Here is a 12,518-nt window from a genome sequence, read left to right as displayed (position 1 = left end):
CACCTGGGGTTTTGTTTTCTTATGCACTAACAAATTGTTTACATATGAAATGACGTGGCAACGGACCTTAGGAGGCAGTTTGTTCAGCATAGCTACCACATGTTGGTGTGCAATGGAGGGGGCATCGTGGAATTTTATGGGGACTTGCATGAAGGTGAACTGTTTTCCCCTAAACTGAAACACAAAGCAGTCCTGGGAGGCAAGGGTAAAGCAAAAAAGCAATTAGCCAGATTAGTAACCGAAAACCACCTATTTTGCAGCTGCACATGGAGCAGGGCCTTGGGCATTGAGGTGACCACCAGGGCCATTATAGGGGTGCCTTGGTTTATTTTTTGGTCATTTATGGTGAGGCGCCAGGCCTGACCCCCGCTTTCAGCACCGGGAAGGTATCGTTGTTCAGGCCCTCGACCAGCTCATCAAAAGTGCTTATAAGAGGCAGTTTGAGAGGTCACGTGATGGGGTGCAGACCGTTCCCAATTTGAGCCCTGGTCTTCTTACACTGTGGCTCATAACAGCACTGAGATGGTGGGTATTGAGAAGATTGTGACTTGTGGTGTGGTTGAGAGGTATATCTTCTCTTCTGTCCCACAGTGTAGATTCCTAAGGAGTGTAACGTGCTCTGAGAATCCTTTGGGATATGGAGAGAAAATCTGTCTTCTCCACAAAGAGTTTGGCCCTTCGAACTGGAAGTCTGTAGCTCTTTGGGCAATCTAGAGAGGTGTAGCCCAAAAAAAACCAACAACCGAACCCACCTCAGTACCACTGTCATGGAGACTGGGCGGGCAGCTCTAACAGCTACATCCAGTGCTGTCTCTCGGACCAGTCTGGCTATTAACTGACCATCTCTAAGAACGGTCTGAATCTGTTCCTTTTGTGTTTCCCGTAATGTTCCAGAAACACATTGGGTTTCCCATAATTAATAAAATTGTATTTGGCCATGACAGTTTGGTAATTTATGACTCTAAACAGATGAATATGCCATCTTGCCAAGCCTGATCGTATGGAGTTGACTTGGCATCATGTTGCTTGCTTCGTGCATTAATCACATCTGCTATGATGGAGTTGGGTTGTGGATGTTGAAAACAAAGTCTGCCTCTTTGCATAGAGATATAGGGGTTTGTTTTGTTTTATTTGTTTGTTTGTCTGGTTTTTTTTTTTTACACTCTGTTGCTGGATGGTGCGATGGAGACTGGTGTCTGCCAGATGAATTTGGTAGGATCTAGCATCGCCTCATTAATTAGGAGGACAATTCTAGATGAGAAAGTGGTGTGCAGAATTTCCACCAACTTGTGATGTGTATCTGCCACCTCCTATAGGGGAATCTGCAGCTCGTCTGCCACCCTGTTGGTAAGATCCAAAAAGTTCTTAAAATCTTACCTAGTGATGAGGACTGGGCAGCACAGCCTCATCTGGGAGAGATGAGGAGAAGTGTGCTGGAGGGGTAGCTTCCTCTTCAGGTTCTTTTTCCTGTTCTGAAAAAGCTTCCTCCTGCACTGACTCAGGTGCTCTAGACAGCCAGGCTGAAGCAAACCATCTGGTGGACTCTCCCTGAGAGACACTGGGGATGGGTTCGACGTGTGTTGTACGTCACACAACAATTACAGTATGGCCTTGTGGGGGGTGAGGGAGGAAGGCAGGCATGGGCGGTGGGCTTACCTCAGGGGGCTCGTACCGCGATTGTAGGTTGGCTTGATGGAATTGGGGAGGACCCTTGTAGTGTGACAGTGGGCCACAGTGAGGGCCAGGGAAATGATCTCCTCCTGGCTAGTGCCAGATTCTTCAGTGGGTAAGGGTGACGCTGACTGGGGTATTAGCAGTATACAGCCCGGTGCCAAGAGCGATTCTGTGCTCGATATCGGGCTCGATATCGGGGTCCTCAATATCAGGGTCCTAGTACCAGGGCCAGCTGTAGGATTTTTGCTGCCTCAAGCAAAAAAATTTTTGGCCACTCCCACTTTCTTTCTGTGCCCTCCCCCCGCCCCTGGCTCCACCCCAACTTCACCCATTCCCAACCCCTTCCCCAAATCCCCAGCCCCACCTCCTACCCAGGGCGTGCCGCATTTTCCGCCTCCCCATTGCTTCCTGCGGCTCCCCCCGCAACCCCTCTGCCCTAGCTCACCTCCATTCCACCTGCTCCGCTTCTCCCGCCTCCCTCTCAGGGGAGGGAGAGGCAGCGTGTTCAGGGGAGCAGGTGGAGTGGAGGTGAGTGAGGGTGGGGGGAAGCACAGGAAGTAATGGGGAGGGGTAGAGGAACCGCTCCCTGCCCCAGCTCACCTCCTCTCCACCACCGCTGCCTCCCCCGAGCGCTCCGCCGCTTGGCTTCTCCTCCCTCCCTCCCAGGCTTGCTGCCCGTGAAATATGTGTTTCACGTGGCAAGCCTGGGAGGGAGGGGGAGAAGCGGAGCGGTGGCGGCGCACTCAGGGGAGCAGGTGGAGGTGGAGCGGAGGCGAGCTGGGCTGGCGCCAGAATGCTGCCCCTAGAAATGTGCCGCCCCAAGCACCTGCTTGTTTTGCTGGTGCCTAGAGCCGGCCCTGCATGGTACCAAGTAATGGGGTTTGTGGTTCTTCCCCAACCATCAGGTCTCCAGGGTACCAGAGCTCATGCAGTACCATGGGTTCATTTGGTACCACAGAGGAGTGTCTGTGGTACGTTGTCAGTACCGATAGTTGGGCAGAGCACTCCCTAAATGAGAGTTTTGTTGTGCCCAGCACTGTTCCCTCTAAGCTGTGCGCGTGTGTGTGCGCACACAGATCTTAAACCCCGCACACATGGCGAAACTCCGGCTTTGGCGGCGGCTTTTTTTTTTGCTTTGGCGGCATCACAGAAGAAATTTTTTGCACACATGGCCTGTTAAAAATTAGAGGGACATTGGTGCCCAGTACAGAAAGTTTGTTGGTGCCACTGTTTTAGAGATGGTATGGTAATTGTCTTTCTCTGGGTACTGAGGCCACAGGTCTCCAGAGTACCAGAGCACATGTGTTACCATGGGCTCACATGGTACCACAGAGGAGTGTCTGTAGTATGTTGTCAGTATCGATGGTTGGGAAGGTGCAGAACACTTCCTAGATGGGAGTTCTGTTGCACCTGGTACCAAAGGATTTCTCTGTGCCGCTCTTTTAGAGATGGTATGGTAATTGTCCCCTCTCCTTAGGGGTCCATACAGTTGCATGAGAGCCTAACTGTGGAAGCCCCTCAGTGCTGCCTGCAGCAGAGCTCACAGTAGGACAGAGCTCACAGCAGGAGACCCCTTCTCGGGTGCCTGCTTCAGAGCTAGGGTGTGGCAGCAGAGCTTACAGCTGTGCTTCAGAGCTGCTGGTGTCGTCCTACTGAGGTGGCTGCTCTGGGGAGCCCTACTGGCTGGCCAGCTGCTCGGAACCCATGTGTTTGGATCGGTGCCAAGATGGCCGCACTGGGGAACCCCTCTGGCTGGCCAGTAACAAGAAGGGTTTCTTCAGGTATGTTGGCAACAAGAAGAAAGCCAAGGAAAGTGTGGGCCCCCTACTGAATGAGGGAGGCAACCTAGTGACAGAGGATGTGGAAAAAGCTAATGTACTCAATGCTTTTTTTGCCTCTGTCTTCATGAACAAGGTCAGCTCCCAGACTACTGCACTGGGCAACACAGCATGGGGAGGAGGTGACTAGCCCTCTGTGGAGAAAGAAGTGGTTTGGGACAATTTAGAAAAGCTGGACGTGCACAAGTCCATGGGGCTGGATGCATTGCATCCGAGAGTGCTAAAGGAATTGGCGGATGTGATTGCAGAGCCATTGGCCATTATCTTTGAAAACTCATGGCGATTGGGAGAAGTCCCGGAAGACTGGAAAAAGACTAATGTAGTGTCAATCTTTAAAAAAGGGAAGGAGGAGGATCCTGGGAACTATAGGCCAGTCAGCCTCACCTCAGTCCCTAGAAAAATCATGGAGCAGGTCCTCAAGGAATCAATTCTGAAGCACTTAGAGGAGAGGAAAGTGATCAGGAACAGTCAGCATGGATTCACCAAAGGAAAGCCATGCCTGACTAATCTAATTGCCTTCTATGATGAGATAACTGGTTCTGTGGATGAAGGGAAAGCAGTGGACTTGTTATTCCTTGACTTTAGCAAAGCTTTTGACACGGTCTCCCACAATATTCTTGTCAGCAAGTTAAAGAAGTATGGGCTGGATGGATGCACTACAAGGTGGGTAGAAAGTTGGCTAGATTGTCAGGCTCAACGGGTAGTGATCAATGGCTCCATGTCTAGTTGGCAGCTGGTATCTAGCGGAATGCCCCAAGGGTCAGTCTTGGGGCCGGTTTTGTTCAGTATCTTCATTAATGATCTGGAGGATGGTGTGGATTGCACCCTCAGCAAGTTTGCGGATGACACTAAACTGGGAGGAGTGGTAGATACGCTGGAGGGTAGGGATAGGTTACAGAGGGACCTAGACAAATTGGAGGATTGGGCCAAAAGAAATCTGATGAGGTTCAACAAGGACAAGTGCAGAGTCCTGCTAGGACAGAAGAATCCAATGCACCGCTACAGACTAGGGACCAAATGGCTAGGCAGCAGTTCTGCAGAGAAGGACCTAGGGGTGACAGTGGACAAGAAGCTGGATATGAGTCAACAGTGTGCCCTTGTTGCCAAGAAGGCCAGTGGCATTTTGGGGTGTATAAGTAGGGGCATTGCCAGCAGATCGAGGGACGTGATCGTTCCACTCTATTGGACATTGGTGAGGCCTCATCTGGAGTACTGTGTCCAGTTTTGGGCCCCACACTACAAGAAGGATGTGGAGAAATTGGAGAGAGTCCAGCGAAGGGCAACAAAAATTATTAGGGGTCTAGAACACATGACTTATGAGGAGAAGCTGAGGAAACTGGGATTGTTTAGTCTACGGAAGAGAAGAATGAGGGGCGATTTGATAGCTGCTTTTAACTATCTGACAGGTGGATCCAAAGAGAATGGATCTAGACTATTCTCAGTGATAGCAGATGACAGGACAAGCAGTAATGGTCTCAAGTTGCAGTGGGGGAGATTTAGCTTGGATATTAGGACATTATTAACTTTTTCACTAGGAGGGTGGTGAAACACTGGAATGCGTTACCTAGGGAGGTGGTAGAATCTCCTTCCTTAGAAGTTTTTAAGGTCAGGCTTGACAAAGCCCTGGCTGGGATGAGATAGTTGGGGATTGGTCCTGCTCTGGGCAGGGGGTTGGACTAGATGGCCTCCACAGATCCCTTCCAACTCTGATATTCTATGATTCTATGATTCTCTAGTTGCTTGGAGGAGCTCTTTTTATGAGCCTTTCCAGGGGGAGTCTGCTGGTGGCTTTTTTTCTCTCTCTCTTCTTCTCCTCTTCAAAACTGGACCCCTTTTGAAAGGGAGTAAAGGCTCTGGGGATGATCCAGGGTCAGCACCCACCGGAGTCCCCTGCAGACTGAAGTGTTTTTTCCATAGGGAGGAGTTTTAACTTCAGCTCCCAGCTCCTGCCCCCAAATTGCCACCGAAGACCCGGACATGCCGCCCTGATGACGGACGGAGTGCCGCCCCTTTCTAGTGACTGCCCCAGGCACCTGCTTCCTTCACTGGTGCCTGAAGCCAGCCCTGCTAATGACACAGATAGAGAAGGGACAACTGCTCATTCTGTCTGAGGCCAAAGGTGGTAGAGAAGGAAGTGAGGGGGGTTTGTCCATGCAGTGTTAAATAGCCTTGAGGCAGACCATGAGGGAGAGAGGGCACATGCGCGGGCTCAACGGGACACTGCTACCAAAAATCTCTGATTAGAGGTGCAGGGGCACACATACAGCTATAGTGGAGCACCCATAGGGACACACATCTTGAAGAAGAATGGAAATTTCCTGGTCCCAGGGACTGTGCAGAGCATTGGGAAAGTCAGGGAATAGGAAGTTGGTGCTGCGCGTGCAGCCATGAGTCTGCCGCCACAAACGTGAATTACAATGCCACCTCTAATTATAGACTTACATAGTATTCCTCACTTAAATCCCATGCCCTCTGGTCATCATTGTCTGTGACAGTCTGATCACATAATCACAAATGGCATTATATGAAATGCAGCGTAGGAGCACCATCTTTGTGCTCACTATTCCTTACTTCTGAGAATTCTCTGTGTAACCATAGCAGTGCAATGTTAACTTTTTGCATTTAATTTTCTTTGTCACTTTAAATATTTTAATAGAAAAGCAAAAAGTTTCCTTTTTTCATATCAACATGAGTCACTGGTTAACTGGTACTTATCAGTATTATTAATAAATTGTGCATGTGGGGTCAAAGTCTAGTCAGTGGCCTTTGGATCTGATCATTGTAAACTACACAGCAGGGGACTAGAGGTTCCTTATTTGAGATTATATATCAGCATGGAGGAATTGCAGATGCACAATGCAATCTTGTGGCCTGAAATTAACACTGTATGTACCTCGTGTATCAAATAATAATGTAGGTGTGTCATGCCCCACATACTGTTCATGAGGTTAGCTGCATATCATGTAGCAGAATCCCTCCCATTTGGAAAAGTTTGCAAATGAGTGGTGTGACGGGTTAGCCCCCCCATCCAGGATGCCACCTGATGTGCTGGGGTCCCATTGTTCCACCAGCCTGGATTTCCTCATCCTATCCTAGCTGTGCCAGGCCCTCAAGCCTTCTCTGGCACACACACACTCAGGTAGGTACACACCCAGCTGCAAATGGACACAGAGACACTGAGCTCTGTGTGGGAGGAATCGGCTTAGGGATTCACCCAGGACTCGTACATACCCCCTTTGGGGAGTAAACCCAAAATAATATTGTCTTGCACTGTATAGAAAAATCTGCACAGCACAAGCTCATAAAAATCGCCCTCTACCTCAATGTGGAAAGAGATAGGCACAGCTTTTCACTCCCCCCGCCCCCGATATGAATTGCACAAACTGGGCTATGGTATAAACAAGAAATAAGTTTATTAACTACAAAAGGTAAATTTTAAGTGATTATGAGGAATAGCAAAAAGAACAAAGCAGATTACTGAGCAAATAAAATAAAACATGCAAACTCAGTTTAATACACTCAAGACACAGATTACAAAATGTAATTTCGCACTGTAAATATTGTTTTAAGCACGTTGCAGAGTTTCTGTAGCTTAGAGTTCCAGTTGTTTCTTTTTACAGACTAGACTCCTGTCTAGTAGACTACACTACACAGCTTTTAGCGACATGGCTGTGTCGCTACAGCCGTGACACTAGAAGTCGTGCAGTGTAGCTGCTGTTTGTCTGCTCTCCTGACAGAATTTACACCCCCAATGAGCGGCGTTTGCGTTGCTGCCGACCACGTGCTGTTCACACTGGCACTTGTCGGGACAAAACTTTAGTCTTTCAGGGGGGAGGATTTAACACCTCTGAGAGACAAAAGTTTTGTTGTTTAATTGCCAGTGTAGACATAGCCTTAATCTGGACTCAGCCCTTCCCTTTCTCTCAGCTCGGCTCCTTTGTCTCTTCAGGTACCTTAAGCAGTCTTTCTTCTTGGGCAGGAAGGCATTGGAGAATAGTCCTGTTTGTCTTACTCCCCTGCCTTAAATAGAATTTACATAAGGCGGGAAGCCTTTGTCTCCAGTGGAAAAGTACCAGCAGTGTCAAGGTGGTACTTTGTACCAGGTGACAATATCACCTGACCTTGTAGTATCAAAGCAACCATGAAACCTGATTTATTTGCAATGTCCACAGGAAGGAACTCCCCCAAAGATAGGAGAGCCACATCTTTGAAGACTCATTGTCTTTCCCTAATGGCAATTTCAGATTGCAGTTCCACTTATCCAGTTGAATTTTAGGATTTACTAGTAGTAGAAATGTAATCCATTTGAACATTTTCAAAAGTGGCCTATGATTTTGGTTATCTCTGTCTTTAAGTACCCACCTTGGACTTGACTTTCAGAAGTGCTGAACACCCCCCATTTTCTCCAGTTAAGTCAATGGAAGCTTTGAATACTCACCATCTCTTAAAATTGGGCCTAAATTTTCACAAGTTGGCTAGCCAAAAATTGAGGCAACCTGAATCATGGCATTACTATCCTTGATGCATGGGGGAGTGCCCACTTTTCTTGTGTCTATGTAATCTTATGCCAAAAAGACTGAAATGAAATAGACATGTTACTGATTATAACCACTGTCCCCAATCCTGCAGAGATTTACTCACATGCTTAATTTTGTGCACTATACGTAGCTCTGTTGATTTCAGTGCGACTATTCATGGTGTGTAAAGTTATGCATGTATTACTCATTGCAGGATCAGGGCCTTCACATTCTCAAGGCTTTCTTTGTAGTAGGAAGGGTTAGAATCTTCATTTTATTTATGTTTATTTTAACCACAATCTTAGATTCTTGAGAGCACAGCAAGTTCCAAAGAAACTTCTGTGTTTCAGTGAACATGTACGGTTATTGTCATAATTGTGGCTAGTTATCTTCTTAACTGTATATCACTAGGTGGTGGATGTAACTCTTTTTTTGTTATACATGGTGGGCATTTGATCAATGTTCTGTATCAGAGATGACGATTCGTGCTTTGATGGAGGGGAGGAGGGACTGCAATCTCTGTGCCTTTTTGTTTCAGGTATTGAAAACCTGCCCTGTGATTTGCGAAGGAACTTCCAGCTGATGCGTGAACTGGATCAGAGAACAGAAGGTATGCTAAGGTATTCCAGTAAGCAGTCAGAATAGAGATCCTTCGTCTGAAGGGTCATAACAATCCCACTGCGCCTTGGCATGACTATGAAGTATGGAACAGCAAAGCTTTGTCTTTGAAGACAAGATTTACCCATGCTGTAAAGGTACAAGTGCTAATGTACTCACATAGTAAATGTGAGAACTTATACTCTCCTTCTTTCCAAGCTCTAGTCAATAAATCTAACCAATGGACTTCGATTTTTTTTAACCAGTTATAGCCATGTTTAATATCAAATTGTTCCAGTAGCAATGCCTCACTACATATAGGTGGAGAGTCTTTCTTAATCTTTATTCTACAACATTTTATTTTGTGATAGATTCAGGTGGCAGCATTTATACTTTTGGAGGTCACACATAAGTAGCTTCTGTAGTGTCTGTCCATATATAAATATACCCTATAAAACTGACGTGAACAACACATGGATATCATCATAACAGAGGAGGGAAAGTATGTGTAACCTGATGGCAAAGTAGTAGAATGTTGCATATCTTGTCAGAGATTCATGTTTAATTTTTGGATCTGAGCTTTCAAACAGTATGTGTCTGTTATTGCCAAATGGGTTTCCCTTCTGTTGAAATGGCACTGGAAGGAAAGGGAGATGGTAGCATAGAAGTGAAAAAATTCTCACACTCAGAATAAAGCTGAAGAAATGTTGAAACCCATGAACTGGAGTCAGTGAATTCAGTTCTGATCTCACACCAGTGTAAATCAAGAGTAGCTCCACTGAGGTCAGTGGAATGGCACTGGTGAAAACTGCTGAGTGCAGTATCAGATCTGGGTAGGGTGAATCCTTTTTGTGATTTTCTAAAAAAGATACATTAGTTTTTGAAGGGGTTCAGGCACTATGGTAATTGGGATCATAAGGTAAGTACCATCACTAGCTAGAAAGTATTTCATTCATGAAATTAATTCTCATGTAATTGTACTGTCTGTTTTCTTTTCAGACAAGAAAGCAGAAATTGACAGCCTTGCAGCAGAGTACATTTCAACAGTGAAGCACTTGTTGCCAGAGCAGCGTGTGGAGTACCTCCAGAAGATTCAGAACGCTTATTGTAAATGTAAGGAGTACAGTGATGACAAAGTGCAGCTAGCCATGCAGACCTATGAGATGGTGAGAATTAAGTGCACATGTGCTGTGATTGTGTGATCAGTGACATTCTTGCAAGTGTAATCATAAACTAAGAAGGAGCTTTTGGGTTTTTTGCTATATTTAAGTATCTATATTTGGGTTAACTTTGTTACTGACAGAGAGCAGCAGTTCCCTTAAAACACATTCTTTTCTGTTTTCATAGAATCATAGAATATCAGAGTTGGATGGGACCTCAGGAGGTCATCTAGTCCAACCCCCTGCTCAAAGCAGGACCGATCCCCAATTAAATCCTCCCAGCCAGGGCTTTGTCAAGCCTGACCTTAAAAACTTCTAAGGAAGGAGATTCCACCACCTCCCTAGGTAACGCATTCCAGTGTTTCACCACCATCCTAGTGAAAAAGTTTTTCCTAATATCCAAGCTAAATCTCCCCCACTGCAACTTGAGACCATTACTGCTTGTCCTGTCATCCACTACCACTGAGAATAGTCTAGATCCATCCTCTTTATCCTTAGTCTAGATTCATCCTCTATATCCTTTTTTAGGTTGGATATTAGGAAAAACTTTTTCACTAGGAGGTTGGTGAAACATTGGAATGCGTTACCTAGGGAGGTGGTAGAATCTCCTTCCTTAGAAGTTTTTAAGGTCAGGCTTGACAAAGCCCTGGCTGGGATGATTTAATTGGGGATTGGTCCTGCTTTGAGCAGGGGGTTAGACTAGATGACCTCCTGAGGTCCCTTCCAACCCTGATATTCTCTGATTCTATGATTCTTTGGAACCACCTTTCAGGTAGTTGAAAGCAGCTATCAAATCTCCCCTCATTCTTCTCTTCCGTAGACTAAACAATCCCAGTTCCCTCAGCCTCTCCTCATAAGTCATGTGTTCCAGTCCCCTAATCATTTTTGTTGCCCTCCACTGGACTCTCTCCAATTTTTCCACATCCTTCTTGTAGTGTGGGGCCCAAAATTGGACACAGAACTCCAGATGAGGCCTCACCAATGTCGAAAAGAGGGGAATGATCACGTCCCTCGATCTGCTGGCAGTGCCCCCACTTATACATCCCAAAATGCCATTGGCCTTCTTGGCAACAAGGGCACACTGCTGACTCATATCCAGCTTCTCGTCCACTGTAACCCCTAGGTCCTTTTCTGCAGAACTGCTGCCTAGCCATTCGGTCCCTAGTCTGTAGCTGTGCATTGGATTCTTCCGTCCTAAGTGCAGGACTCTGCACTTGTCCTTGTTGAACCTCATCAGATTTCTTTTGGCCCAATCCTCCAATTTGTCTAGGTCCCTCTGTATCCTATCCCTACCCTCCAGGGTATCTACCACTCCTCCCAGTTTAGTGTCGTCTGCAAACTTGCTGAGGGTGCAATCCACACCATCCTCCAGATCATTAATGAAGATATTGAACAAAACCAGCCCCCAGACCGACCCTTGGGGCACTCCACTTGATACTGGCTGCCAACTAGACATCGAGCCGTTGATCACTACCCGTTGAGCCCAACAATCTTGCCAATTTTCTACCCACCTTATAGTGCATTCATCCAGCCCATACTTCTTAACTTGCTGACAAGAATACTGTGGGAGACCCTGTCAAAAGCTTTGCTAAAGTCAAGGAACACCACGTCCACTGCTTTCCCTTCATCCACAGAACCAGTTATCTCGTCATAGAAGGCAATTAGATTAGTCAGGAAGGAAAAGGCCGGGGTCGAGACTGTCGAATCATGGAAGTCAACGAATGGCTACGCAGGTGGTGTCGGAGAGAAGGCTTTGGATTCTTTGACCATGGGATGGTGTTCCAAGAAGGAGGAGTGCTAGGCAGAGACGGGCTCCACCTAACGAAGAGCGGGAAGAGCATCTTCGCGAGGAGGCTGGCTAACCTAGTGAGGAGGGCTTTAAACTAGGTTTACCGGGGGAAGGAGACCAAAGCCCTGAGGTAAGTGGGGAAGTGGGATACCGGGAGGAAGCATGAGCAGGAGCGTGTGAGAGGGGAGGGCTCCTGCCTCCTACTGAAAAAGAGGGGCGATCAGCGGGTTATCTCAAGAGCCTATACACAAATGCACAAAGCCTGGGAAACAAGCAGGGAGAACTGGAAGTCCTGGCAAAGTCAAGGAATTATGATGTGATTGGAATAACAGAGATTTGGTGGGATAACTCCCATGACTGGAGTACTGTCATGGACAGATATAAGCTGTTCAGGAAGGACAGGCAGGGCAGAAAAGGTGGGGGAGTTGCACTGTATGTAAGAGAGCAGTATGACTGCTCAGAGCTCCGATATGAAACTGCAGAAAAACCTGAGAGTCTCTGGATTAAGTTTAGAAGTGTGAGCAGCAAGGTTGATGTCGTGGTGGGAGTCTGCTATAGACCACCGGACCAGGGGGATGAGGTGGACAAGGCTTTCTTCCGGCAACTCGCAGAACCTACTAGATTGCACGTCCTGGTTCTCATGGGAGACTTCAATCACCCTGATATCTGCTGGGAGAGCAATACAGCGGTGCACACACAATCCAGGAAGTTTTTGGAAAATGTAGGGGACAATTTCCTGGTGCAAGTGCTGGAGGAAGCAACTAGGGGCAGAACTCTTCTTGACCTGCTGCTCACAAACTGGGAAGAATTAGTAGGGGAAGCAAAATTGGATGGGAACCTGGGAGGCAGTGACCATGAGATGGTTGAGTTCAGGATCCTGACACAAGGAGGAAAGGAAAGCAGCAGAATTCGGACCCTGGACTTCAGAAAAGCAGACCTTGGC

General features: G+C 47.0%; 1 protein-coding gene across 6 annotated transcripts in view; it reads left to right on the top strand.

Moving 5' to 3' along the window:
• Positions 1 to 12,518, top strand: part of ING5 (inhibitor of growth family member 5) — a 51,023-nt gene that overhangs the window by 19,482 nt on the left and 19,023 nt on the right. For 3 of the 6 annotated variants that reach the window (XM_073360425.1, XM_073360426.1, XM_073360427.1), the window contains exons 2-3: positions 8,568 to 8,639; positions 9,626 to 9,792. The exons of 1 other annotated variant lie outside the window; for it this stretch is intronic. In XM_073360425.1, coding sequence (XP_073216526.1) covers positions 8,568 to 8,639; positions 9,626 to 9,792 — 239 coding nt within the window. Of the gene's footprint in view, positions 1 to 8,567; positions 8,640 to 8,661; positions 8,785 to 9,625; positions 9,793 to 12,518 lie in introns of those variants that run through there. 2 more of the 6 variants (XM_073360429.1, XM_073360430.1) reach the window with 2 other exon arrangements.

Source organism: Lepidochelys kempii, chromosome 9 (assembly GCF_965140265.1).
Source record: "Lepidochelys kempii isolate rLepKem1 chromosome 9, rLepKem1.hap2, whole genome shotgun sequence".
NCBI lineage: Eukaryota > Metazoa > Chordata > Testudines > Cheloniidae > Lepidochelys > Lepidochelys kempii.
This window is presented reverse-complemented; position numbering and strand designations above follow the sequence as displayed.